Raw genomic sequence first — 22,147 nt, forward strand, 5'->3', positions numbered from 1 at the left:
GAGGACGGTCTGTAGTTGAGGACGGTCTGTAGTCGAGGACGGTCTGTACTCGAGGACGGTCTGTAGTCGAGGACGGTCTGTAGTCGAGGACGGTCTGTAGTCGAGGACGGTCTGTACTCGAGGACGGTCTGTAGTCGAGGACGGTCTGTAGTCGAGGACGGTCTGTACTTGAGGACGGTCTGTAGTCGAGGACGGTCTGTACTTGAGGACGGTCTGTAGTCGAGGACGGTCTGTAGTTGTGGACGGTCAGTAGTCAAGGACGGTCTGTAGTCGAGGACGGTCTGTACTCGAGGACGGTCTATACTCGAGAGCGGTCTGTAGTCGAGGTCTGTAGCTGGACGTAGTCGTGGACGGTCTGTAGTTGAGGACGGTCTGTAGTCGAGGACGGTCTGTAGTCGAGGACGGTCTGTACTCGAGGACGGTCCGTAGTCGAGGACGGTCTGTAGTCGAGGACGGTCTGTACTTGAGGACGGTCTGTAGTCGAGGACGGTCTGTAGTCGAGGACGGTCTGTAGTCGCGGTCTGTACCTGGACCTAGTCGAGGACGGTCTTTGGTCGTGGACGGTCTGTGGTCGAGGACGGTCTGTTGTTGAGGACGGTCTGTAGTCGTGGATGGTCTGTAATCAAGGACGGTCTGTAGTCGAGGACGGTCTGTACTCGAGGACGGTCTGTAGTCGAGGACGGTCTGTAGTCGAGGTCTGTACCTGGACGTAGTCGAGGACGGTCTGTAGTCGTGGACGGTCTGTAGTTGAGGACGGTCTGTTGTCGAGGACGGTCCGTAGTCGAGGACGGTCTGTACTCGAGGACGGTCTATAGTCGAGGACGGTCTGTAGTCGAGGACGGTCTGTACTTGAGGACGGTCTGTAGTCGAGGACGGTCTGTAGTCGAGGGCGGTCTGTAGTCGAGGACGGTCTGTACTTGAGGACGGTCTGTAGTCGAGGACGGTCTGTAGTCGAGGACGGTCTGTACTTGAGGACGGTCTGTAGTCGAGAACGGTCTGTACTTGAGGACGGTCTGTAGTCGAGGACGGTCTGTAGTCGAGGACGGTCTGTAGTCGAGGACGGTCTGTTGTCGTGGACGGTCTGTTGTCGAGGACGGGCTGTAGTCGTGGACGGTCTGTTGTCGAGGACGGTCTGTTGTCGAGGACGGTCTGTACTCGAGGACGGTCTATACTCGAGAGCGGTCTGTAGTCGAGGTCTGTACCTGGACGTAGTCGTGGACGGTCTGTAGTCGAGGACGGTCTGTAGTCGAGGACGGTCTGTACTCGAGGACGGTCTGTAGTCGAGGACGGTCTGTAGTCGAGGACGGTCTGTAGTCGAGGACGGTCTGTACTCGAGGACGGTCTGTAGTAGAGGACGGTCTGTAGTCGAGGACGGTCTGTACTTGAGGACGGTCTGTAGTCGAGGACGGTCTGTAGTCGAGGACGGTCTGTACTTGAGGACGGTCTGTAGTCGAGGACGGTCTGTAGTTGTGGACGGTCAGTAGTCAAGGACGGTCTGTAGTCGAGGACGGTCTGTACTCGAGGACGGTCTATACTCGAGAGCGGTCTGTAGTCGAGGTCTGTAGCTGGACGTAGTCGTGGACGGTCTGTAGTTGAGGACGGTCTGTAGTCGAGGACGGTCTGTAGTCGAGGACGGTCTGTACTCGAGGACGGTCCGTAGTCGAGGACGGTCTGTAGTCGAGGACGGTCTGTAGTCGAGGACGGTCTGTACTTGAGGACGGTCTGTAGTCGAGGACGGTCTGTAGTCGAGGACGGTCTGTAGTCGCGGTCTGTACCTGGACCTAGTCGAGGACGGTCTGTGGTCGTGGACGGTCTGTGGTCGAGGACGGTCTGTTGTTGAGGACGGTCTGTAGTCGTGGATGGTCTGTAATCAAGGACGGTCTGTAGTCGAGGACGGTCTGTACTCGAGGACGGTCTGTAGTCGAGGACGGTCTGTAGTCGAGGTCTGTACCTGGACGTAGTCGAGGACGGTCTGTAGTCGTGGACGGTCTGTAGTTGAGGACGGTCTGTTGTCGAGGACGGTCCGTACTCGAGGACGGTCTGTAGTCGAGAGCGGTCTGTAGTCGAGGATGGTCTGTTGTCGAGGACAGTCTGCAGTCGAGGACGGTCTATAGTCGAGGACGGTCTGTAGTCGAGAGCGGTCTGTAGTTGAGGACGGTCTGTAGTTGAGGACGGTCTGTTGTCGAGGACGGTCCGTACTCGAGGACGGTCTGTAGTCGAGAGCGGTCTGTAGTCGAGGATGGTCTGTTGTCGAGGACAGTCTGTTGTCGAGGACGGTTTGGAATCGAGGACGGTCTGTAGTCGCGGTCTGTATCTGGACGTAGTCGAGGACGGTCTGTAGTCGTGGACGGTCTGTTGTCGAGGACGGTTTGCAATCGAGGACGGTCTTGAGTCGAGGACTGTCTGTACTTGAGGACGGTCTGTAGTCGAGGACGGTCTGTAGTCGAGGACGGTCTGTAGTCGCGGTCTGTACCTGGACGTAGTCGAGGACGCTCTGGTGTCTCTGCTTGGCCGTGGACACCTCAGTGTCTGTGATGGCTTCTCTCAGACTCTGCTGCGTGACCAGAGAGTCCAGGTCCAGCAGCGACGACAGACGGCAGTACAGACCGATCAGACGCTCTTTGTAACAGCTCAGATGAACTGACCGGGACACAGACACACAAGGGTTTAGCACGACCTTCAGCACGACCTTCAGCACGACCTTCAGCACGACCTTCATCTCATCTCACGTCCTGCTCCAGTCTCATGTGAATAAGTGAGTCTTGTGTCTTTCATCATTGAGACGAACAGAGTCTAAAATATCCACCAAGAGCAAATATTCTCTGTCACGTTTTTTTCAGGTGAACTCTGTGGCAGGGTCAAAGGTCAGTCAGGTGAAATCTCTGTGTCAGGGTCAAAGGTCAGTCAGGTGAAATCTCTGTGTCAGGGTCAAAGGTCAGTCAGGTGACCTCTCTGTGTCAGGGTCAAAGGTCAGTCAGGTGACCTCTCTGTGTCAGGGTCAAAGGTCAGTCAGGTGACTTCTCTGTGTCAGGGTCAAAGGTCAGTCAGGTGACCTCTCTGTGTCAGGGTCAAAGGTCAGTCAGGTGACCTCTCTGTGTCAGGGTCAAAGGTCAGCCAGGTGACTTCTCTGTGTCAGGGTCAAAGGTCAGTCAGGTGACTTCTCTGTGTCAGGGTCAAAGGTCAGTCAGGTGAACTCTCTGTGTCAGGGTCAAAGGTCAGTCAGGTGACCTCTCTGTGTCAGGGTCAAAGGTCAGTCAGGTGACTTCTCTGTGTCAGGGTCAAAGGTCAGTCAGGTGAACTCTCTGTGTCAGGGTCAAAGGTCAGATGTGTGGCTCAAGACAGCCTCAGGAAGTGGTGCGATTGTTCATCTCCAAAGACGTGATTGTTGTGACTTTAAGAGCGATGAACACGACTCGTTTGTGGAGATCACATGACACTGAGAGAGACTGGAGCTGTGGAAATGTCGTGTGTCTTACCGAGCTCGAACATCTGCATAGGGAGATGGAGGAAGCCGGATAGCGGGCACAGCGCGCTCGTCTGCCCCGGGGCAGAACACACGTCGTCTGCCGCGGGCAACAGCAGCAGGAACGAGACGCCGTGGCCCAACTCCACCACCTCCTGCGAGTAGAGTCTAAAGCCACGAGCCTAAAACAGACCAGAGTCATGACCCTCGAGCATGAAACAGACCAGAGTCATGACCCTCGAGCATGAAACTGACCAGAGTCATGACCCACGAGCCTGAAGCAGACCAGAGTCATGACCCACGAGCATGAAGCAGACCAGAGTCATGACCCTCGAGCATGAAACTGACCAGAGTCATGACCCTCGAGCATGAAACAGACCAGAGTCATGACCCTCGAGCATGAAACAGACCAGAGTCATGACCCTCGAGCATGAAACAGACCAGAGTCATGACCCTCGAGCATGAAACAGACCAGAGTCATGACCCACGAGCCTGAAGCAGACCAGAGTCATGACCCACGAGCCTGAAGCAGACCAGAGTCATGACCCACGAGCATGAAAGAGACCAGAGTCATGACCCACGAGCCTGAAGCAGACCAGAGTCATGACCCACGAGCCTGAAGCAGACCAGAGTCATGACCCACGAGCCTGAAAGAGACCAGAGTCATGACCCACGAGCATGAAGCAGACCAGAGTCATGACCCACGAGCCTGAAGCAGACCAGAGTCATGACCCACGAGCCTGAAAGAGACCAGAGTCATGACCCACGAGCCTGAAGCAGACCAGAGTCATGACCCACGAGCATGAAACTGACCAGAGTCATGACCCACGAGCCTGAAAGAGACCAGAGTCATGACCCACGAGCCTGAAAGAGACCAGAGTCATGACCCACGAGCCTGAAGCAGACCAGAGTCATGACCCACGAGCCTGAAACAGACCAGAGTCATGACCCACGAGCCTGAAACAGACCAGAGTCATGACCCACGAGCATGAAACAGACCAGAGTCATGACCCACGAGCATGAAACAGACCAGAGTCATGACCCACGAGCCTGAAAGAGACCAGAGTCATGACCCACGAGCCTGAAGCAGACCAGAGTCATGACCCACGAGCCTGAAAGAGACCAGAGTCATGACCCACGAGCCTGAAGCAGACCAGAGTCATGACCCACGAGCCTGAAGCAGACCAGAGTCATGACCCACGAGCCTGAAGCTGACCAGAGTCATGACCCACGAGCCTGAAAGAGACCAGAGTCATGACCCACGAGCCTGAAGCAGACCAGAGTCATGACCCACGAGCCTGAAACAGACCAGAGTCATGACCCACGAGCATGAAACTGACCAGAGTCATGACCCACGAGCCTGAAGCAGACCAGAGTCATGACCCACGAGCCTGAAACTGACCAGAGTCATGACCCACGAGCATGAAACTGACCAGAGTCATGACCCACGAGCCTGAAAGAGACCAGAGTCATGACCCACGAGCCTGAAACAGACCAGAGTCATGACCCACGAGCATGAAACTGACCAGAGTCATGACCCACGAGCCTGAAAGAGACCAGAGTCATGACCCACGAGCCTGAAGCAGACCAGAGTCATGACCCACGAGCCTGAAGCAGACCAGAGTCATGACCCACGAGCCTGAAGCAGACCAGAGTCATGACCCACGAGCATGAAGCAGACCAGAGTCATGACCCACGAGCCTGAAAGAGACCAGAGTCATGACCCACGAGCCTGAAGCAGACCAGAGTCATGACCCACGAGCCTGAAGCAGACCAGAGTCATGACCCACGAGCCTGAAAGAGACCAGAGTCATGACCCACGAGCATGAAGCAGACCAGAGTCATGACCCACGAGCCTGAAGCAGACCAGAGTCATGACCCACGAGCCTGAAAGAGACCAGAGTCATGACCCACGAGCCTGAAGCAGACCAGAGTCATGACCCACGAGCCTGAAGCAGACCAGAGTCATGACCCACGAGCATGAAAGAGACCAGAGTCATGACCCACGAGCCTGAAGCAGACCAGAGTCATGACCCACGAGCCTGAAGCAGACCAGAGTCATGACCCACGAGCATGAAACTGACCAGAGTCATGACCCACGAGCATGAAACTGACCAGAGTCATGACCCACGAGCCTGAAAGAAACCAGAGTCATGACCCACGAGCCTGAAAGAGACCAGAGTCATGACCCACGAGCCTGAAACAGACCAGAGTCATGACCCACGAGCCTGAAACAGACCAGAGTCATGACCCACGAGCATGAAACAGACCAGAGTCATGACCCACGAGCCTGAAGCAGACCAGAGTCATGACCCACGAGCCTGAAGCAGACCAGAGTCATGACCCACGAGCCTGAAGCAGACCAGAGTCATGACCCACGAGCCTGAAAGAGACCAGAGTCATGACCCACGAGCATGAAACAGACCAGAGTCATGACCCACGAGCCTGAAACAGACCAGAGTCATGACCCACGAGCATGAAACAGACCAGAGTCATGACCCACGAGCATGAAACAGACCAGAGTCATGACCCACGAGCATGAAACAGACCAGAGTCATGACCCACGAGCCTGAAGCAGACCAGAGTCATGACCCACGAGCCTGAAGCAGACCAGAGTCATGACCCACGAGCCTGAAAGAGACCAGAGTCATGACCCACGAGCATGAAACTGACCAGAGTCATGACCCACGAGCCTGAAAGAGACCAGAGTCATGACCCACGAGCCTGAAGCAGACCAGAGTCATGACCCACGAGCCTGAAACAGACCAGAGTCATGACCCACGAGCATGAAACAGACCAGAGTCATGACCCACGAGCATGAAACAGACCAGAGTCATGACCCACGAGCATGAAACAGACCAGAGTCATGACCCACGAGCATGAAACTAACCAGAGTCATGACCCACGAGCATGACACAGACCAGAGTCATGACCCTCGAGCATGAAACTGACCAGAGTCATGACCCACGAGCATGAAACAGACCAGAGTCATGACCCACGAGCATGAAGAGCATGAAGCAGACCAGAGTCATGACCCACGAGCATGAAACAGACCAGAGTCATGACCCACGAGCCTGAAGCAGACCAGAGTCATGACCCACGAGCCTGAAACAGACCAGAGTCATGACCCACGAGCCTGAAACAGACCAGAGTCATGACCCACGAGCATGAAACAGACCAGAGTCATGACCCACGAGCCTGAAAGAGACCAGAGTCATGACCCACGAGCCTGAAGCAGACCAGAGTCATGACCCACGAGCCTGAAGCAGACCAGAGTCATGACCCACGAGCCTGAAGCAGACCAGAGTCATGACCCACGAGCCTGAAAGAGACCAGAGTCATGACCCACGAGCCTGAAGCAGACCAGAGTCATGACCCACGAGCATGAAACTGACCAGAGTCATGACCCACGAGCCTGAAAGAGACCAGAGTCATGACCCACGAGCCTGAAAGAGACCAGAGTCATGACCCACGAGCCTGAAGCAGACCAGAGTCATGACCCACGAGCCTGAAACAGACCAGAGTCATGACCCACGAGCATGAAACAGACCAGAGTCATGAACCTTGAGCATGAAACTGACCAGAGTCATGACCCACGAGCATGAAACAGACCAGAGTCATGACCCACGAGCATGAAACAGACCAGAGTCATGACCCACGAGCATGAAACTAACCAGAGTCATGACCCACGAGCATGACACAGACCAGAGTCATGACCCTCGAGCATGAAACTGACCAGAGTCATGACCCACGAGCATGAAACAGACCAGAGTCATGACCCACGAGCATGAAGAGCATGAAGCAGACCAGAGTCATGACCCACGAGCATGAAACTGACCAGAGTCATGACCCACGAGCATGAAACTGACCAGAGTCATGACCCACGAGCATGAAACTGACCAGAGTCATGACCCACGAGCCTGAAGCAGACCAGAGTCATGACCCACGAGCCTGAAGCAGACCAGATGAGCAGTGAGATATTTTCACTGAAAGCAAAGAGCCAAACGGGTGAACGAGCGGCTGAGAGACATTCAGGAGCTTCTTGTACTTTAGCATTAGCATTAGCAATTGTGTCAAAAAGGATTCATAAAAAAGGTCATAATTCATATCAGTGTTTGAACACAGACCTGGTTCAGGGGCAGGTTGATGGTCTTCAGCAGGGCCTTGGTCGCGGTCTGGAGTTCATAGTACAGCAGAGGGGTGTGGCTTTGTGAAGTAAGACCCGCCTCCTGAGCCTCTCCACCAATCAGAGCTGAGTCTGATGAGGACAAACTCTGGATCCACTCCCACTCTTCCCTGAAACCAGGAGACCAGGGTTAGACCGGGACAGGACCACGACAGGACCGGGACCGGACCGGGACCGGACCGGGACCGGACCGGGACAGGACCAGGACAGGACTGGGACTGGACCAGGACAGGACAGGGACCAGACCGGGACTGGACCGTGTAAACTAACGGAAGAAAAAGGATCATATTTGTGACTTTAGCTCTGTTCGTCTGTATTTGTTATTTGCGATAAATGATCTGTCGCTGCCAGATCTCGTCACAATAAAGCTGTTCCTGTATCTGGATAACACAGAGGCTTTTATTTTGGAAGTGACACATGAAGCCCTGGTTTAGTCCTGATTTAGTACTGGTTTAGTCCTGGTTTGGACCTGGTTTAGTCCTGATTTAGTCCTGGTTTAGTCCTGGTTTGGACCTGGTTTAGACCTGGTTTAGTCCTGGTTTAGTCCTGGTTTAGACCTGGTTTAGTCCTGGTTTAGTCCTGGTTTAGACCTGGTTTAGACCTGGTTTAGACCTGGTTTAGTCCTGGTTTAGTCCTGGTTTGGACCTGGTTTAGACCTGGTTTAGTCCTGGTTTAGTCCTGGTTTAGTCCTGGTTTAGTCCTGGTTTAGACCTGGTTTAGTCCTGGTTTAGTCCTGGTTTGGACCTGGTTTAGACCTGGTTTAGTCCTGGTTTAGTCCTGGTTTAGACCTGGTTTAGACCTGGTTTAGTCCTGGTTTAGTCCTGGTTTAGTCCTGGTTTAGTCCTGGTTTAGACCTGGTTTAGTCCTGGTTTAGTCCTGGTTTAGACCTGGTTTAGACCTGGTTTGGTCCTGGTTTAGTCCTGGTTTAGTCCTGGTTTAGTCCTGGTTTAGACCTGGTTTAGTCCTGGTTTGGTCCTGGTTTAGTCCTGGTTTAGTCCTGCTTTAGTCCTGCTTTAGTCCTGCTTTAGTCCTGGTTTAGTCCTGGTTTAGTCCTGGTTTAGTCCTGGTTTAGACCTGGTTTAGACCTGTCAAATGGAACAGGTTCAAGGAGTTTTCTCTTGAATATAAAAAATATAATGTTTCTTATTTAATGTTTTGAACCTTGAGAAACGTCGTGTGAGGAAAAAAATCAAAGTTCAGAGCGATTATGAAACCGTCTTTTCAAAAGGAAAAAGGACGAAAAAACAGTGAGAGAAACAGAAGCGTCTTTCACCAGAACATGAAAGAGTGTGAAAGAGTGTGTGAAAGAGTGTGTGAAAGAGTGTGTGAAAGAGTGTGTGAAAGAGTGTGTGAAAGAGTGTGAAAGAGTGTGTGAAAGAGTGTGTGAAAGAGTGTGAAAGAGTGTGAAAGAGTGTGAAAGAGTGTGAAAGAGTGTGTGAAAGAGTGTGTGAAAGAGTGTGTGAAAGAGTGTGTAAGAGTGTGTGAAAGAGTGTGTGAAAGAGTGTGAAAGAGTGTGTGAAAGAGTGTGTGAAAGAGTGTGAAAGAGTGTGTAAGAGTGTGTGAGAGTGTGTAAGAGTGTGTGTAAGAGTGTGTGAAAGAGTGTGTGAAAGAGTGTGAAAGAGTGTGTGAAAGAGTGTGTGAAAGAGTGTGTGAAAGAGTGTGTGAAAGAGTGTGAAAGAGTGTGAAAGAGTGTGTGAAAGAGTGTGTGAAAGAGTGTGTGAAAGAGTGTGTGAAAGAGTGTGTGAAAGAGTGTGTGAAAGAGTGTGTGAAAGAGTGTGTGAAAGAGTGTGAAAGAGTGTGTAAGAGTGTGTGAGAGTGTGTAAGAGTGTGTGTAAGAGTGTGTGAAAGAGTGTGTGAAAGAGTGTGAAAGAGTGTGTGAAAGAGTGTGAAAGAGTGTGTGAAAGAGTGTGTGAAAGAGTGTGAAAGAGTGTGAAAGAGTGTGTGAAAGAGTGTGTGAAAGAGTGTGTGAAAGAGTGTGTGAAAGAGTGTGTGAAAGAGTGTGAAAGAGTGTGAAAGAGTGTGTGAAAGAGTGTGTGAAAGAGTGTGTGAAAGAGTGTGTGAAAGAGTGTGTGAAAGAGTGTGAAAGAGTGTATAAGAGTGTGTGAGAGTGTGTAAGAGTGTGTGTAAGAGTGTGTGAAAGAGTGTGTGAAAGAGTGTGAAAGAGTGTGTGAAAGAGTGTGAAAGAGTGTGTGAAAGAGTGTGTGAAAGAGTGTGTGAAAGAGTGTGTGAAAGAGTGTGAAAGAGTGTGAAAGAGTGTGTGAAAGAGTGTGAAAGAGTGTGAAAGAGTGTGTGAAAGAGTGTGTGAAAGAGTGTGTGAAAGAGTGTGTGAAAGAGTGTGAAAGAGTGTGTGAAAGAGTGTGTGAAAGAGTGTGTGAAAGAGTGTGTGAAAGAGTGTGAAAGAGTGTGTGAAAGAGTGTGTGAAAGAGTGTGAAAGAGTGTGTGAAAGAGTGTGTGAAAGAGTGTGAAAGAGTGTGTGAAAGAGTGTGTAAGAGTGTGTGAAAGAGTGTGTGAAAGAGTGTGAAAGAGTGTGTGAAAGAGTGTGTGAAAGAGTGTGAAAGAGTGTGTGAAAGAGTGTGTGAAAGAGTGTGTGAAAGAGTGTGTGAAAGAGTGTGTAAGAGTGTGTGAAAGAGTGTGTGAAAGAGTGTGAAAGAGTGTGTGAAAGAGTGTGAAAGAGTGTGTGAAAGAGTGTGTGAAAGAGTGTGTGAAAGAGTGTGTGAAAGAGTGTGAAAGAGTGTGAAAGAGTGTGTGAAAGAGTGTGTGAAAGAGTGTGTGAAAGAGTGTGTGAAAGAGTGTGTGAAAGAGTGTGAAAGAGTGTGTAAGAGTGTGTGAGAGTGTGTAAGAGTGTGTGTAAGAGTGTGTGAAAGAGTGTGTGAAAGAGTGTGAAAGAGTGTGTGAAAGAGTGTGAAAGAGTGTGTGAAAGAGTGTGTGAAAGAGTGTGTGAAAGAGTGTGTGAAAGAGTGTGAAAGAGTGTGAAAGAGTGTGTGAAAGAGTGTGAAAGAGTGTGAAAGAGTGTGTGAAAGAGTGTGTGAAAGAGTGTGTGAAAGAGTGTGTGAAAGAGTGTGTGAAAGAGTGTGAAAGAGTGTGTGAAAGAGTGTGTGAAAGAGTGTGTGAAAGAGTGTGTGAAAGAGTGTGAAAGAGTGTGTGAAAGAGTGTGTGAAAGAGTGTGAAAGAGTGTGTGAAAGAGTGTGTGAAAGAGTGTGAAAGAGTGTGTGAAAGAGTGTGTGAAAGAGTGTGAAAGAGTGTGTAAGAGTGTGTGAGAGTGTGAAAGAGTGTGTGAAAGAGTGTGTGAAAGAGTGTGTGAAAGAGTGTGTGAAAGAGTGTGTGAAAGAGTGTGTGAAAGAGTGTGAAAGAGTGTGTGAAAGAGTGTGTGAAAGAGTGTGTGAAAGAGTGTGTGAAAGAGTGTGAAAGAGTGTGAAAGAGTGTGTGAAAGAGTGTGTGAAAGAGTGTGTGAAAGAGTGTGTGAAAGAGTGTGAAAGAGTGTGTAAGAGTGTGTGAGAGTGTGTAAGAGTGTGTGTAAGAGTGTGTGAAAGAGTGTGTGAAAGAGTGTGAAAGAGTGTGTGAAAGAGTGTGAAAGAGTGTGTGAAAGAGTGTGTGAAAGAGTGTGTGAAAGAGTGTGTGAAAGAGTGTGAAAGAGTGTGAAAGAGTGTGTGAAAGAGTGTGTGAAAGAGTGTGAAAGAGTGTGTGAAAGAGTGTGTGAAAGAGTGTGTAAGAGTGTGTGAAAGAGTGTGTGAAAGAGTGTGAAAGAGTGTGTGAAAGAGTGTGTGAAAGAGTGTGTGAAAGAGTGTGTGAAAGAGTGTGAAAGAGTGTGTGAAAGAGTGTGTGAAAGAGTGTGAAAGAGTGTGTGAAAGAGTGTGTGAAAGAGTGTGAAAGAGTGTGTGAAAGAGTGTGTGAAAGAGTGTGAAAGAGTGTGTAAGAGTGTGTGAGAGTGTGAAAGAGTGTGTGAAAGAGTGTGTGAAAGAGTGTGTGAAAGAGTGTGTGAAAGAGTGTGTGAAAGAGTGTGTGAAAGAGTGTGAAAGAGTGTGTGAAAGAGTGTGTGAAAGAGTGTGTGAAAGAGTGTGTGTAAGAGTGTGTGAAAGAGTGTGTGAAAGAGTGTGTGAAAGAGTGTGTGAAAGAGTGTGTGAAAGAGTGTGTGAAAGAGTGTGTGAAAGAGTGTGAAAGAGTGTGTGAAAGAGTGTGTGAAAGAGTGTGTGAAAGAGTGTGTGAAAGAGTGTGTGAAAGAGTGTGTGAAAGAGTGTGTGAAAGAGTGTGAAAGAGTGTGTGAAAGAGTGTGAAAGAGTGTGTAAGAGTGTGTGAGAGTGTGTAAGAGTGTGTGTAAGAGTGTGTGAAAGAGTGTGTGAAAGAGTGTGAAAGAGTGTGAAAGAGTGTGTGAAAGAGTGTGAAAGAGTGTGTGAAAGAGTGTGTGAAAGAGTGTGAAAGAGTGTGTGAAAGAGTGTGTGAAAGAGTGTGTGAAAGAGTGTGAAAGAGTGTGTGAAAGAGTGTGTGAAAGAGTGTGAAAGAGTGTGTGAAAGAGTGTGAAAGAGTGTGTGAAAGAGTGTGTGAAAGAGTGTGAAAGAGTGTGTGAAAGAGTGTGTGAAAGAGTGTGTGAAAGAGTGTGAAAGAGTGTGTGAAAGAGTGTGTGAAAGAGTGTGTGAAAGAGTGTGAAAGAGTGTGTGAAAGAGTGTGTGAAAGAGTGTGAAAGAGTGTGTGAAAGAGTGTGAAAGAGTGTGTGAAAGAGTGTGTGAAAGAGTGTGTGAAAGAGTGTGTGAAAGAGTGTGAAAGAGTGTGTGAAAGAGTGTGTGAAAGAGTGTGTGAAAGAGTGTGAAAGAGTGTGTGAAAGAGTGTGAAAGAGTGTGTAAGAGTGTGTGAGAGTGTGTAAGAGTGTGTGTAAGAGTGTGTGAAAGAGTGTGTGAAAGAGTGTGAAAGAGTGTGAAAGAGTGTGAAAGAGTGTGTGAAAGAGTGTGAAAGAGTGTGTGAAAGAGTGTGTGAAAGACTGTGTGAAAGAGTGTGTAAGAGTGTGTGAAAGAGTGTGTAAGAGTGTGTGAGAGTGTGAACGAGTGTAAGAGTGTGTGAAAGAGTGTGTGAAAGAGTGTGTGAAAGAGTGTGTGAAAGAGTGTGTGAAAGAGTGTGAAAGAGTGTGTGAAAGAGTGTGAAAGAGTGTGTGAAAGAGTGTGTGAAAGAGTGTGTAAGAGTGTGTGAAAGAGTGTGTGAAAGAGTGTGTGAAAGAGTGTGTGAAAGAGTGTGAAAGAGTGTGTGAAAGAGTGTGAAAGAGTGTGTGTAAGAGTGTGTGAAAGAGTGTGTGAAAGAGTGTGTGAAAGAGTGTGTGAAAGAGTGTGTGAAAGAGTGTGTGAAAGAGTGTGTGAAAGAGTGTGAAAGAGTGTAAGAGTGTGTGAAAGAGTGTGAAAGAGTGTGTGAAAGAGTGTGAAAGAGTGTGTGAAAGAGTGTGTGAAAGAGTATGTGAAAGAGTGTGAAAGAGTGTGTGAAAGAGTGTGTAAGAGTGTGTGAAAGAGTGTGAAAGAGAGTGTGAAAGAGAGTGTGAAAGAGTGTGTGAAAGAGTGTGTGAAAGAGTGTGAAAGAGTGTGTGAAAGAGAGTGTGAAAGAGTGTGTGAAAGAGTGTGTGAAAGAGTGTGAAAGAGTGTGTAAGAGTGAGTGAAAGAGTGTTTGAAAGAGTGTGTGAAAGAGTGTGAAAGAGAGTGTGAAAGAGAGTGTGAAAGAGTGTGTGAAAGAGTGTGTGAAAGAGTGTGAAAGAGTGTGTGAAAGAGAGTGTGAAAGAGTGTGTGAAAGAGTGTGTGTAAGAGTGTGTGAAAGAGTGTGTGAAAGAGTGTGAAAGAGTGTGTAAGAGTGTGTGAAAGAGTGTGAAAGAGTGTGTAAGAGTGTGTGAAAGAGTGAAAGAGTGTGTGAAAGAGTGTGAAAGAGTGTGTGAAAGAGTGTGTGAAAGAGTGTGTGAAAGAGTGTGTAAGTGTGTGAAAGAGTGTGTGAAAGAGTGTGTGTGAAAGAGTGTGTGAGAGTGTGAAAGAGTGTGTAAGAGTGTGTGAAAGAGTGTGAAAGAGTGTGTAAGAGTGTGTGAAAGAGTGTGAAAGAGTGTGTGAAAGAGTGTGTGAAAGAGTGTGTGAAAGAGTGTGAAAGAGTGTGTAAGAGTGTGAAAGAGTGTGTGAAAGATTGTGTGAAAGAGTGTGTGAAAGAGTGTGTGAAAGAGTGTGTGAAGGAGTGTGTGAAAGAGTGTGAAAGAGTGTGTGAAAGAGTGTGTGAAAGAGTGTGAAAGAGTGTGTGAAAGAGTGTGTGAAAGAGTGTGTGAAAGAGTGTGAAAGAGTGTGTGAAAGTGTGTGTGAAAGAGTGTGTGAAAGAGTGTGTGAAAGAGTGTGAAAGAGTGTGTGAAAGAGTGTGTGAAAGAGTGTGAAAGAGTGTGTGAAAGAGTGTGTGAAAGAGTGTGTGAAAGAGTGTGTGAAAGAGTGTGTGAAAGAGTGTGAAAGAGTGTGTAAGAGTGTGTGAGAGTGTGAAAGAGTGTGAAAGAGTGTGTAAGAGTGTGTGAAAGAGTGTGTGAAAGAGTGTGTGTGAAAGAGTGTGTGAAAGAGTGTGTGAAAGAGTGTGTGAAAGAGTGTGTGTGAAAGAGTGTGTGAAAGAGTGTGTGAAAGAGTGTGTGAAAGAGTGTGTGAAAGAGTGTGTGAAAGAGTGTGTGAAAGAGTGTGTGTGAAAGAGTGTGTGAAAGAGTGTGAAAGAGTGTGTAAGAGTGTGTGAAAGAGTGTGTGAAAGAGTGTGTGTGAAAGAGTGTGTGAAAGAGTGTGTAAGAGTGCGTAAGAGTGTGTGAAAGAGTGTGAAAGTGTGTAAGAGTGTGTGAAAGAGTGTGAAAGAGTGTGAAAGAGTGTGAAAGAGTGTGTAAGAGTGTGTGAAAGCGTGTGAAAGAGTGTAAGAGTGTGTGAAAGAGTGTGTGAAAGAGTGTGTGAAAGAGTGTGTGAAAGAGTGTGTGAGTGTGTGAAAGAGTGTGGAAGAGTGTGTAAGTGTGTGTGAAAGAGTGTGTGAAAGAGTGCGTGAAAGAGTGTGTGAAAGAGTGTGTGAGTGTGAAAAAGAGTGTGGAAGAGTGTGTAAGAGTGTGAAAGAGTGTGTGAAAGAGTGTCTGAAAGAGTGTGTGAAAGAGTGTGTAAGAGTGTGTGTGTAAGAGTGTGTGAAAGAGTGTGAAAGAGTGTGAAAGAGTGTGTAAGTGTGTGTGAAAGAGTGTGTGAAAGAGTGGGTGAAAGAGTGTGTGAAAGAGTGTGTGCAAGAGTGTGAAAGAGTGTGTAAGAGTGTGTAAGAGTGTGTGAAAGAGTGTGAAAGAGTGTGTAAGAGTGTGTGAAAGAGTGTGTGTAAGAGTGTGTGAAAGAGTGTGAAAGAGTGTGAAAGAGTGTGTGAAAGAGTGTGTGAAAGAGTGTGAAAGAGTGTGGTGAAAGAGTGTGTGAAAGAGTGTGTGAAAGAGTGTGTGAAAGAGTGTGAAAGAGTGTGTGAAAGAGTGTGTGAAAGAGTGTGAAAGAGTGTGAAAGAGTGTGAAAGAGTGTGTGAAAGAGTGTGTGAAAGAGTGTGTGAAAGAGTGTGAAAGAGTGTGGTGAAAGAGTGTGTGAAAGAGTGTGTGAAAGAGTGTGTGAAAGAGTGTGAAAGAGTGTGTGAAAGAGTGTGTGAGTGTGTGAAAGAGTGTGGAAGAGTGTGTAAGTGTGTGTGAAAGAGTGTGTGAAAGAGTGTGTGAAAGAGTGTGTGAAAGAGTGTGTGAAAGAGTGTGTGAAAGAGTGTGTGAGTGTGTGAAAGAGTGTGGAAGAGTGTGTAAGAGTGTGTGAAAGAGTGTCTGAAAGAGTGTGTGAAATAGTGTGTAAGAGTGTGTGTGTAAGAGTGTGTGAAAGAGTGTGTGAAAGAGTGTGTGCAAGAGTGTGAAAGAGTGTGTAAGAGTGTGTAAGTGTGTGAAAGAGTGTGAAAGAGTGTGTAAGAGTGTGTGAAAGAGTGTGTGTAAGAGTGTGTGAAAGAGTGTGAAAGAGTGTGTGAAAGAGTGTGTGAAAGAGTGTGAAAGAGTGTGGTGAAAGAGTGTGTGAAAGAGTGTGTGAAAGAGTGTGTGAAAGAGTGTGAAAGAGTGTGTGAAAGAGTGTGTGAAAGAGTGTGAAAGAGTGTGAAAGAGTGTGAAAGAGTGTGTGAAAGAGTGTGTGAAAGAGTGTGTGAAAGAGTGTGTGAAAGAGTGTGTGAAAGAGTGTGTGAAAGAGTGTGTGAAAGAGTGTGAATGCGTGTGTGAAAGAGTGTGTGAAAGAGTGTGAAAGAGTGTGTGAAAGAGTGTGTGAAAGAGTGTGTGAAAGAGTGTGAAAGAGTGTGTGTAAGAGTGTGTGAAAGAGTGTGTGAAAGAGTGTGTGAAAGAGTGTGAAAGAGTGTGTGAAAGAGTGTGTGAAAGAGTGTGAAAGAGTGTGAAAGAGTGTGTGAAAGAGTGTGTGAAAGAGTGTGAAAGAGTGTGTGAAAGAGTGTGTGAAAGAGTGTGTGAAAGAGTGTGAAAGAGTGTGTGTAAGAGTGTGTGAAAGAGTGTGTGAAAGAGTGTGTGAAAGAGTGTGAAAGAGTGTGTGAAAGAGTGTGTGAAAGAGTGTGAAAGAGTGTGAAAGAGTGTGTGAAAGAGTGTGTGAAAGAGTGTGTGAAAGAGTGTGAAAGAGTGTGTGAAAGAGTGTGTGAAAGAGTGTGTGAAAGAGTGTGAAAGAGTGTGTGAAAGAGTGAGTGAAAGAGTGTGTGAAAGAGTGTGTGAAAGAGTGTGAAAGAGTGTGTGAAAGAGTGTGTGAAAGAGTGTGTGAAAGAGTGTGTGAAAGAGTGTGAAAGAGTGTGTGAAAGAGTGTGAAAGAGTGTGTGAAAGAGTGTGTGAAAGAGTGTGAAAGAGTGTGTGAAAGAGTGTGAAAGAGTGTGTGAAAGAGTGTGAAAGAGTGTGGTGAAAGAGTGTGTGAAAGAGTGTGTGAAAGTGTGTAAGAGTGTGTGAGAGTGTGAAAGAGTGCAAGAGTGTGTGAAAGAGTGTGTGAAAGAGTGTGTGAAAGAGTGTGTGAGTGTGTGAAAGAGTGTGAAAGAGAGTGTGAAAGAGTGTGAAAAAGAGTGTGTGAAAGAGTGTGAAAGAGTGTGTGAAAGAGTGTGTGAAAGAGTGTGTGAAGGAGTGTGTGAAAGAGTGTGTGAAAGAGTGTGTGAAAGAGTGTGAAAGAGTGTGTGAAAGAGTGTGTGAAAGAGTGTGTGAAAGAGTGTGTGAAAGAGTGTGAAAGAGTGTGTGAAAGAGTGTGTGAAAGAGTTTGAAAGAGTGTGTAAGAGTGTGTGAAAGAGTGTGTGAAAGAGTGTGAAAGAGTGTGTGAAAGAGTGTGTGAAAGAGTGTGTGAAAGAGTGTGTGAAAGAGTATTTGAAAGAGTGTGTGAAAGAGTGTGAAAGAGTGTGAAAGAGTGTGTGAAAGAGTGTGAAAGAGTGTGTGAAAGAGTGTGTGAAAGAGTGTGTGAAAGAGTGTGAAAGAGTGTGTAAGAGTGTGTGAGAGTGTGAAAGAGTGTGAAAGAGTGTGTAAGAGTGTGTGAAAGAGTGAAAGAGTGTGTGAAAGAGTGTGTGAAAGAGTGTGTGTGAAAGAGTGTGTGAAAGAGTGTGTAAGTGTGTGAGAAAGTGTGTGAAAGAGTGTGTGTGAAAGAGTGTGTGAAAGAGTGTGTGAAAGAGTGTGTGAAAGAGTGTGAAAGAGTGTGTAAGAGTGTGTGAGAGTGTGAAAGAGTGTGTGAAAGAGTGTGTGAAAGAGTGTGTGAAAGAGTGTGTGAAAGAGTGTGAAAGAGTGTGTAAGAGTGTGTGAGAGTGTGAAAGAGTGTGAAAGAGTGTGTAAGAGTGTGTGAAAGAGTGTGTGAAAGAGTGTGTGTGAAAGAGTGTGTGAAAGAGTGTGTGAAAGAGTGTGTGAAAGAGTGTGTGTGAAAGAGTGTGTGAAAGAGTGTGTGAAAGTGTGTGAAAGAGTGTGTGAAAGAGTGTGTGAAAGAGTGTGTGAAAGAGTGTGTGTGAAAGAGTGTGTGAAAGAGTGTGAAAGAGTGTGTAAGAGTGTGTGAAAGAGTGTGTGAAAGAGTGTGTGTGAAAGAGTGTGTGAAAGAGTGTGTAAGAGTGCGTAAGAGTGTGTGAAAGAGTGTGAAAGAGTGTGTAAGAGTGTGTGAAAGAGTGTGAAAGAGTGTAATAGTGTGTGAAAGAGTGTGTGAAAGAGTGTGTGAAAGAGTGTGAGAAAGAGTGTGAAAGAGTGTGAAAGAGTGTGTGAAAGAGTGTGTGAAAGAGTGTGTGAAAGAGTGTGAAAGAGTGTGTGAAAGAGTGTGTGAAAGAGTGTGTGAAAGAGTGTGAAAGAGTGTGTGAAAGTGTGTGTGAAAGAGTGTGTGAAAGAGTGTGTGAAAGAGTGTGAAAGAGTGTGTGAAAGAGTGTGTGAAAGAGTGTGAAAGAGTGTGTGAAAGAGTGTGTGAAAGAGTGTGTGAAAGAGTGTGTGAAAGAGTGTGTGAAAGAGTGTGAAAGAGTGTGTAAGAGTGTGTGAGAGTGTGAAAGAGTGTGAAAGAGTGTGTAAGAGTGTGTGAAAGAGTGTGTGAAAGAGTGTGTGTGAAAGAGTGTGTGAAAGAGTGTGTAAGAGTGCGTAAGAGTGTGTGAAAGAGTGTGAAAGAGTGTGTAAGAGTGTGTGAAAGAGTGTGAAAGAGTGTAATAGTGTGTGAAAGAGTGTGTGAAAGAGTGTGTGAAAGAGTGTGAGAAAGAGTGTGAAAGAGTGTGAAAGAGTGTGTGAAAGAGTGTGAAAGAGTGTGTGAAAGAGTGTGTAAGAGTGTGAAAGAGTGTGTGAAAGAGTGTGTGAAAGAGTGTGTGAAAGAGTGTGAAAGAGTATGTGAAAGAGTGTGTGAAAGAGTGTGTGAAAGAGAGTGTGAAAGAGAGTGTGAAAGAGTGTGTGAAAGAGTGTGAAAGAGTGTGAAAGAGTGTGTAAGAGTGTGTAAGAGTGTGTGAAAGCGTGTGAAAGAGTGTAAGAGTGTGTGAAAGAGTGTGTGAAAGAGTGTGTGAAAGAGTGTGTGAAAGAGTGTGTGAGTGTGTGAAAGAGTGTGGAAGAGTGTGTAAGTGTGTGTGAAAGAGTGTGTGAAAGAGTGTGTGAAAGAGTGTGTGAAAGAGTGTGTGAAAGAGTGTGTGAGTGTGTGAAAGAGTGTGGAAGAGTGTGTAAGAGTGTGAAAGAGTGTGTGAAAGAGTGTCTGAAAGAGTGTGTGAAAGAGTGTGTAAGAGTGTGTGTGTAAGAGTGTGTGAAAGAGTGTGAAAGAGTGTGTAAGTGTGTGTGAAAGAGTGTGTGAAAGAGTGTGTGAAAGAGTGTGTGAAAGAGTGTGTGCAAGAGTGTGAAAGAGTGTGTAAGAGTGTGTAAGAGTGTGTGAAAGAGTGTGAAAGAGTGTGTAAGAGTGTGTGAAAGAGTGTGTGTAAGAGTGTGTGAAAGAGTGTGAAAGAGTGTGAAAGAGTGTGTGAAAGAGTGTGTGAAAGAGTGTGTGAAAGAGTGTGAAAGAGTGTGTGAAAGAGTGTGTGAAAGAGTGTGTGAAAGAGTGTGTGAAAGAGTGTGTGAAAGAGTGTGAAAGAGTGTGTGAAAGAGTGTGTGAAAGAGTGTGAAAGAGTGTGAAAGAGTGTGAAAGAGTGTGTGAAAGAGTGTGTGAAAGAGTGTGTGAAAGAGTGTGAAAGAGTGTGGTGAAAGAGTGTGTGAAAGAGTGTGTGAAAGAGTGTGTGAAAGAGTGTGAAAGAGTGTGTGAAAGAGTGTGTGAGTGTGTGAAAGAGTGTGGAAGAGTGTGTAAGTGTGTGTGAAAGAGTGTGTGAAAGAGTGTGTGAAAGAGTGTGTGAAAGAGTGTGTGAAAGAGTGTGTGAAAGAGTGTGTGAGTGTGTGAAAGAGTGTGGAAGAGTGTGTAAGAGTGTGTGAAAGAGTGTCTGAAAGAGTGTGTGAAATAGTGTGTAAGAGTGTGTGTGTAAGAGTGTGTGAAAGAGTGTGTGAAAGAGTGTGTGAAATAGTGTGTAAGAGTGTGTGTGTAAGAGTGTGTGAAAGAGTGTGTGAAAGAGTGTGTGCAAGAGTGTGAAAGAGTGTGTAAGAGTGTGTAAGAGTGTGTGAAAGAGTGTGAAAGAGTGTGTAAGAGTGTGTGAAAGAGTGTGTGTAAGAGTGTGTGAAAGAGTGTGAAAGAGTGTGTGAAAGAGTGTGTGAAAGAGTGTGTGAAAGAGTGTGAAAGAGTGTGGTGAAAGAGTGTGTGAAAGAGTGTGTGAAAGAGTGTGTGAAAGAGTGTGAAAGAGTGTGTGAAAGAGTGTGTGAAAGAGTGTGAAAGAGTGTGAAAGAGTGTGAAAGAGTGTGTGAAAGAGTGTGAAAGAGTGTGGTGAAAGAGTGTGTGAAAGAGTGTGTGAAAGAGTGTGTGAAAGAGTGTGTGAAAGAGTGTGAAAGAGTGTGTGAAAGAGTGTGAAAGAGTGTGGTGAAAGAGTGTGTGAAAGAGTGTGTGAAAGTGTGTAAGAGTGTGTGAGAGTGTGAAAGAGTGCAAGAGTGTGTGAAAGAGTGTGTGAAAGAGTGTGTGAAAGAGTGTGTGAAAGAGTGTGTGAAAGAGTGTGAAAGAGAGTGTGAAAGAGTGTGAAAAAGAGTGTGAAAGAGTGTGTGAAAGAGTGTGTGAAAGAGTGTGTGAAGGAGTGTGTGAAAGAGTGTGTGAAAGAGTGTGTGAAAGAGTGTGAAAGAGTGTGTGAAAGAGTGTGTGAAAGAGTGTGTGAAAGAGTGTGTGAAAGAGTGTGAAAGAGTGTGTGAAAGAGTGTGTGAAAGAGTTTGAAAGCGTGTGTAAGAGTGTGTGAAAGAGTGTGTGAAAGAGTGTGAAAGAGTGTGTGAAAGAGTGTGTGAAAGAGTGTGTGAAAGAGTGTGTGAAAGAGTATTTGAAAGAGTGTGTGAAAGAGTGTGAAAGAGTGTGAAAGAGTGTGTGAAAGAGTGTGAAAGAGTGTGTGAAAGAGTGTGTGAAAGAGTGTGTGAAAGAGTGTGAAAGAGTGTGTAAGAGTGTGTGAGAGTGTGAAAGAGTGTGAAAGAGTGTGTAAGAGTGTGTGAAAGAGTGAAAGAGTGTGAAAGAGTGTGTGAAAGAGTAGGAAAGAGTGTGTGAAAGAGTGTGTGAAAGAGTGTGTGTGAAAGAGTGTGTGAAAGAGTGTGTAAGTGTGTGAGAAAGTGTGTGAAAGAGTGTGTGTGAAAGAGTGTGTGAAAGAGTGTGTGAAAGAGTGTGTGAAAGAGTGTGAAAGAGTGTGTAAGAGTGTGTGAGAGTGTGAAAGAGTGTGAAAGAGTGTGTAAGAGTGTGTGAAAGAGTGTGAAAGAGTGTGAAAGAGTGTGAAAGTGTGTAAGAGTGTGTGAAAGAGTGTGTGAAAGAGTGTGTGAAAGTGTGTGAAAGAGTGTGAAAGAGTGTGAAAGAGTGTGTAAGAGTGTGTGAAAGAGTGTGAAATAGTGTAAGAGTGTGTGAAAGAGTGTGAAAGAGTGTGTGAAAGAGTGTGTGAAAGAGTGTGTGAAAGAGTGTGAAAGAGTGTGTGAAAGAGTGTGTGAAAGAGTGTGTGAAAGAGTGTGAAAGACTGTGTGAAAGAGTGTGTGAAAGAGTGTGTAAGAGTGTGTGAGAGTGTGAGAGTGTGTGAAAGAGTGTGTGAAAGAGTGTGTGAAAGAGTGTGTGAAAGAGTGTGTGAAAGAGTGTGAAAAAGTGTGAAAGAGTGTGAAAGAGTGTGTAAGAGTGTGTAAGAGTGTGTGAAAGAGTGTGAAAGAGTGTGGAAGCGTGTGGACACCTACCTGGACACGTTGCTGTTGTCACGGACGCGGGCGTGGCACAGCATGTTTGGGTTCCGCTGAGACACCAGGACTCGGATCTGGTCCACGGACGAGCTGAGTTTGAGGTAACCCAGGTAGAGGCCGGGAGAGAGACGATACGAGCTGCGACGCTGGTACGACAGGATGTCCTAAAGAGACAAGGGGACAAGTCAAGCAGACCTGCAGTAGCAGTAGCAGTAGCAGCAGTAGTAACAGTAGTAGCAGTAGTAGCAGTAGCAGTAGCAGTAGTAGCAGCAGCAGTAGCAGTAGCAGTAGCAGTAGTAGCAGTAGCAGTAGCAGTAGCAGTAGCAGTAGTAGCAGTAGCAGTAGCAGTAGCAGTAGCAGCAGCAGCAGCAGTAGCAGTAGCAGTAGTATTAGTATTAGTATTAGTATTAGTAGCAGCAGCAGTAGCAGTAGCAGTAGTAGCAGTAGCAGCAGCAGCAGCAGCAGCAGCAGCAGTAGCAGCAGCAGCAGCAGCAGCAGCAGCAGCAGTAGCAGTAGCAGTAGCAGTAGTAGCAGTATTAGTATTAGTAGCAGCAGCAGCAGTAGCAGTAGCAGTAGCAGTAGCAGTAGTAGCAGTATTAGTATTAGTAGCAGCAGCAGTAGCAGTAGCAGTAGTAGCAGTAGTAGCAGTAGTAGTAGCAGTAGCAGTAGCAGCAGTAGCAGTAGCAGCAGCAGCAGCAGCAGCAGTAGCAGTAGTAGCAGTAGCAGTAGTAGCAGTAGCAGCAGCAGCAGTAGCAGTAGCAGTAGTAGCAGTAGCAGT

The 22,147-nt window shown here is 46.8% G+C and overlaps 1 protein-coding gene across 1 annotated transcript in view; it reads right to left on the bottom strand.

Moving 5' to 3' along the window:
* The window catches only part of ankfn1a (ankyrin repeat and fibronectin type III domain containing 1a), a 132,957-nt gene that overhangs the window by 11,675 nt on the left and 99,135 nt on the right, over positions 1–22,147 (bottom strand). Inside the window, exons 20-23 of the mRNA XM_072456791.1 lie at positions 21,367–21,533; positions 7,591–7,759; positions 3,477–3,645; positions 2,474–2,640 (exon numbers count right to left, since the gene is read on the bottom strand). Coding sequence (XP_072312892.1) covers positions 2,474–2,640; positions 3,477–3,645; positions 7,591–7,759; positions 21,367–21,533 — 672 coding nt within the window. The remainder of the gene's footprint in view (positions 1–2,473; positions 2,641–3,476; positions 3,646–7,590; positions 7,760–21,366; positions 21,534–22,147) is intronic.

Source organism: Eucyclogobius newberryi, unplaced genomic scaffold (genome assembly GCF_026437365.1).
Source record: "Eucyclogobius newberryi isolate DKJ021-1_F unplaced genomic scaffold, fEucNew1.0.hap1 SCAF_20, whole genome shotgun sequence".
NCBI lineage: Eukaryota > Metazoa > Chordata > Actinopteri > Gobiiformes > Gobiidae > Eucyclogobius > Eucyclogobius newberryi.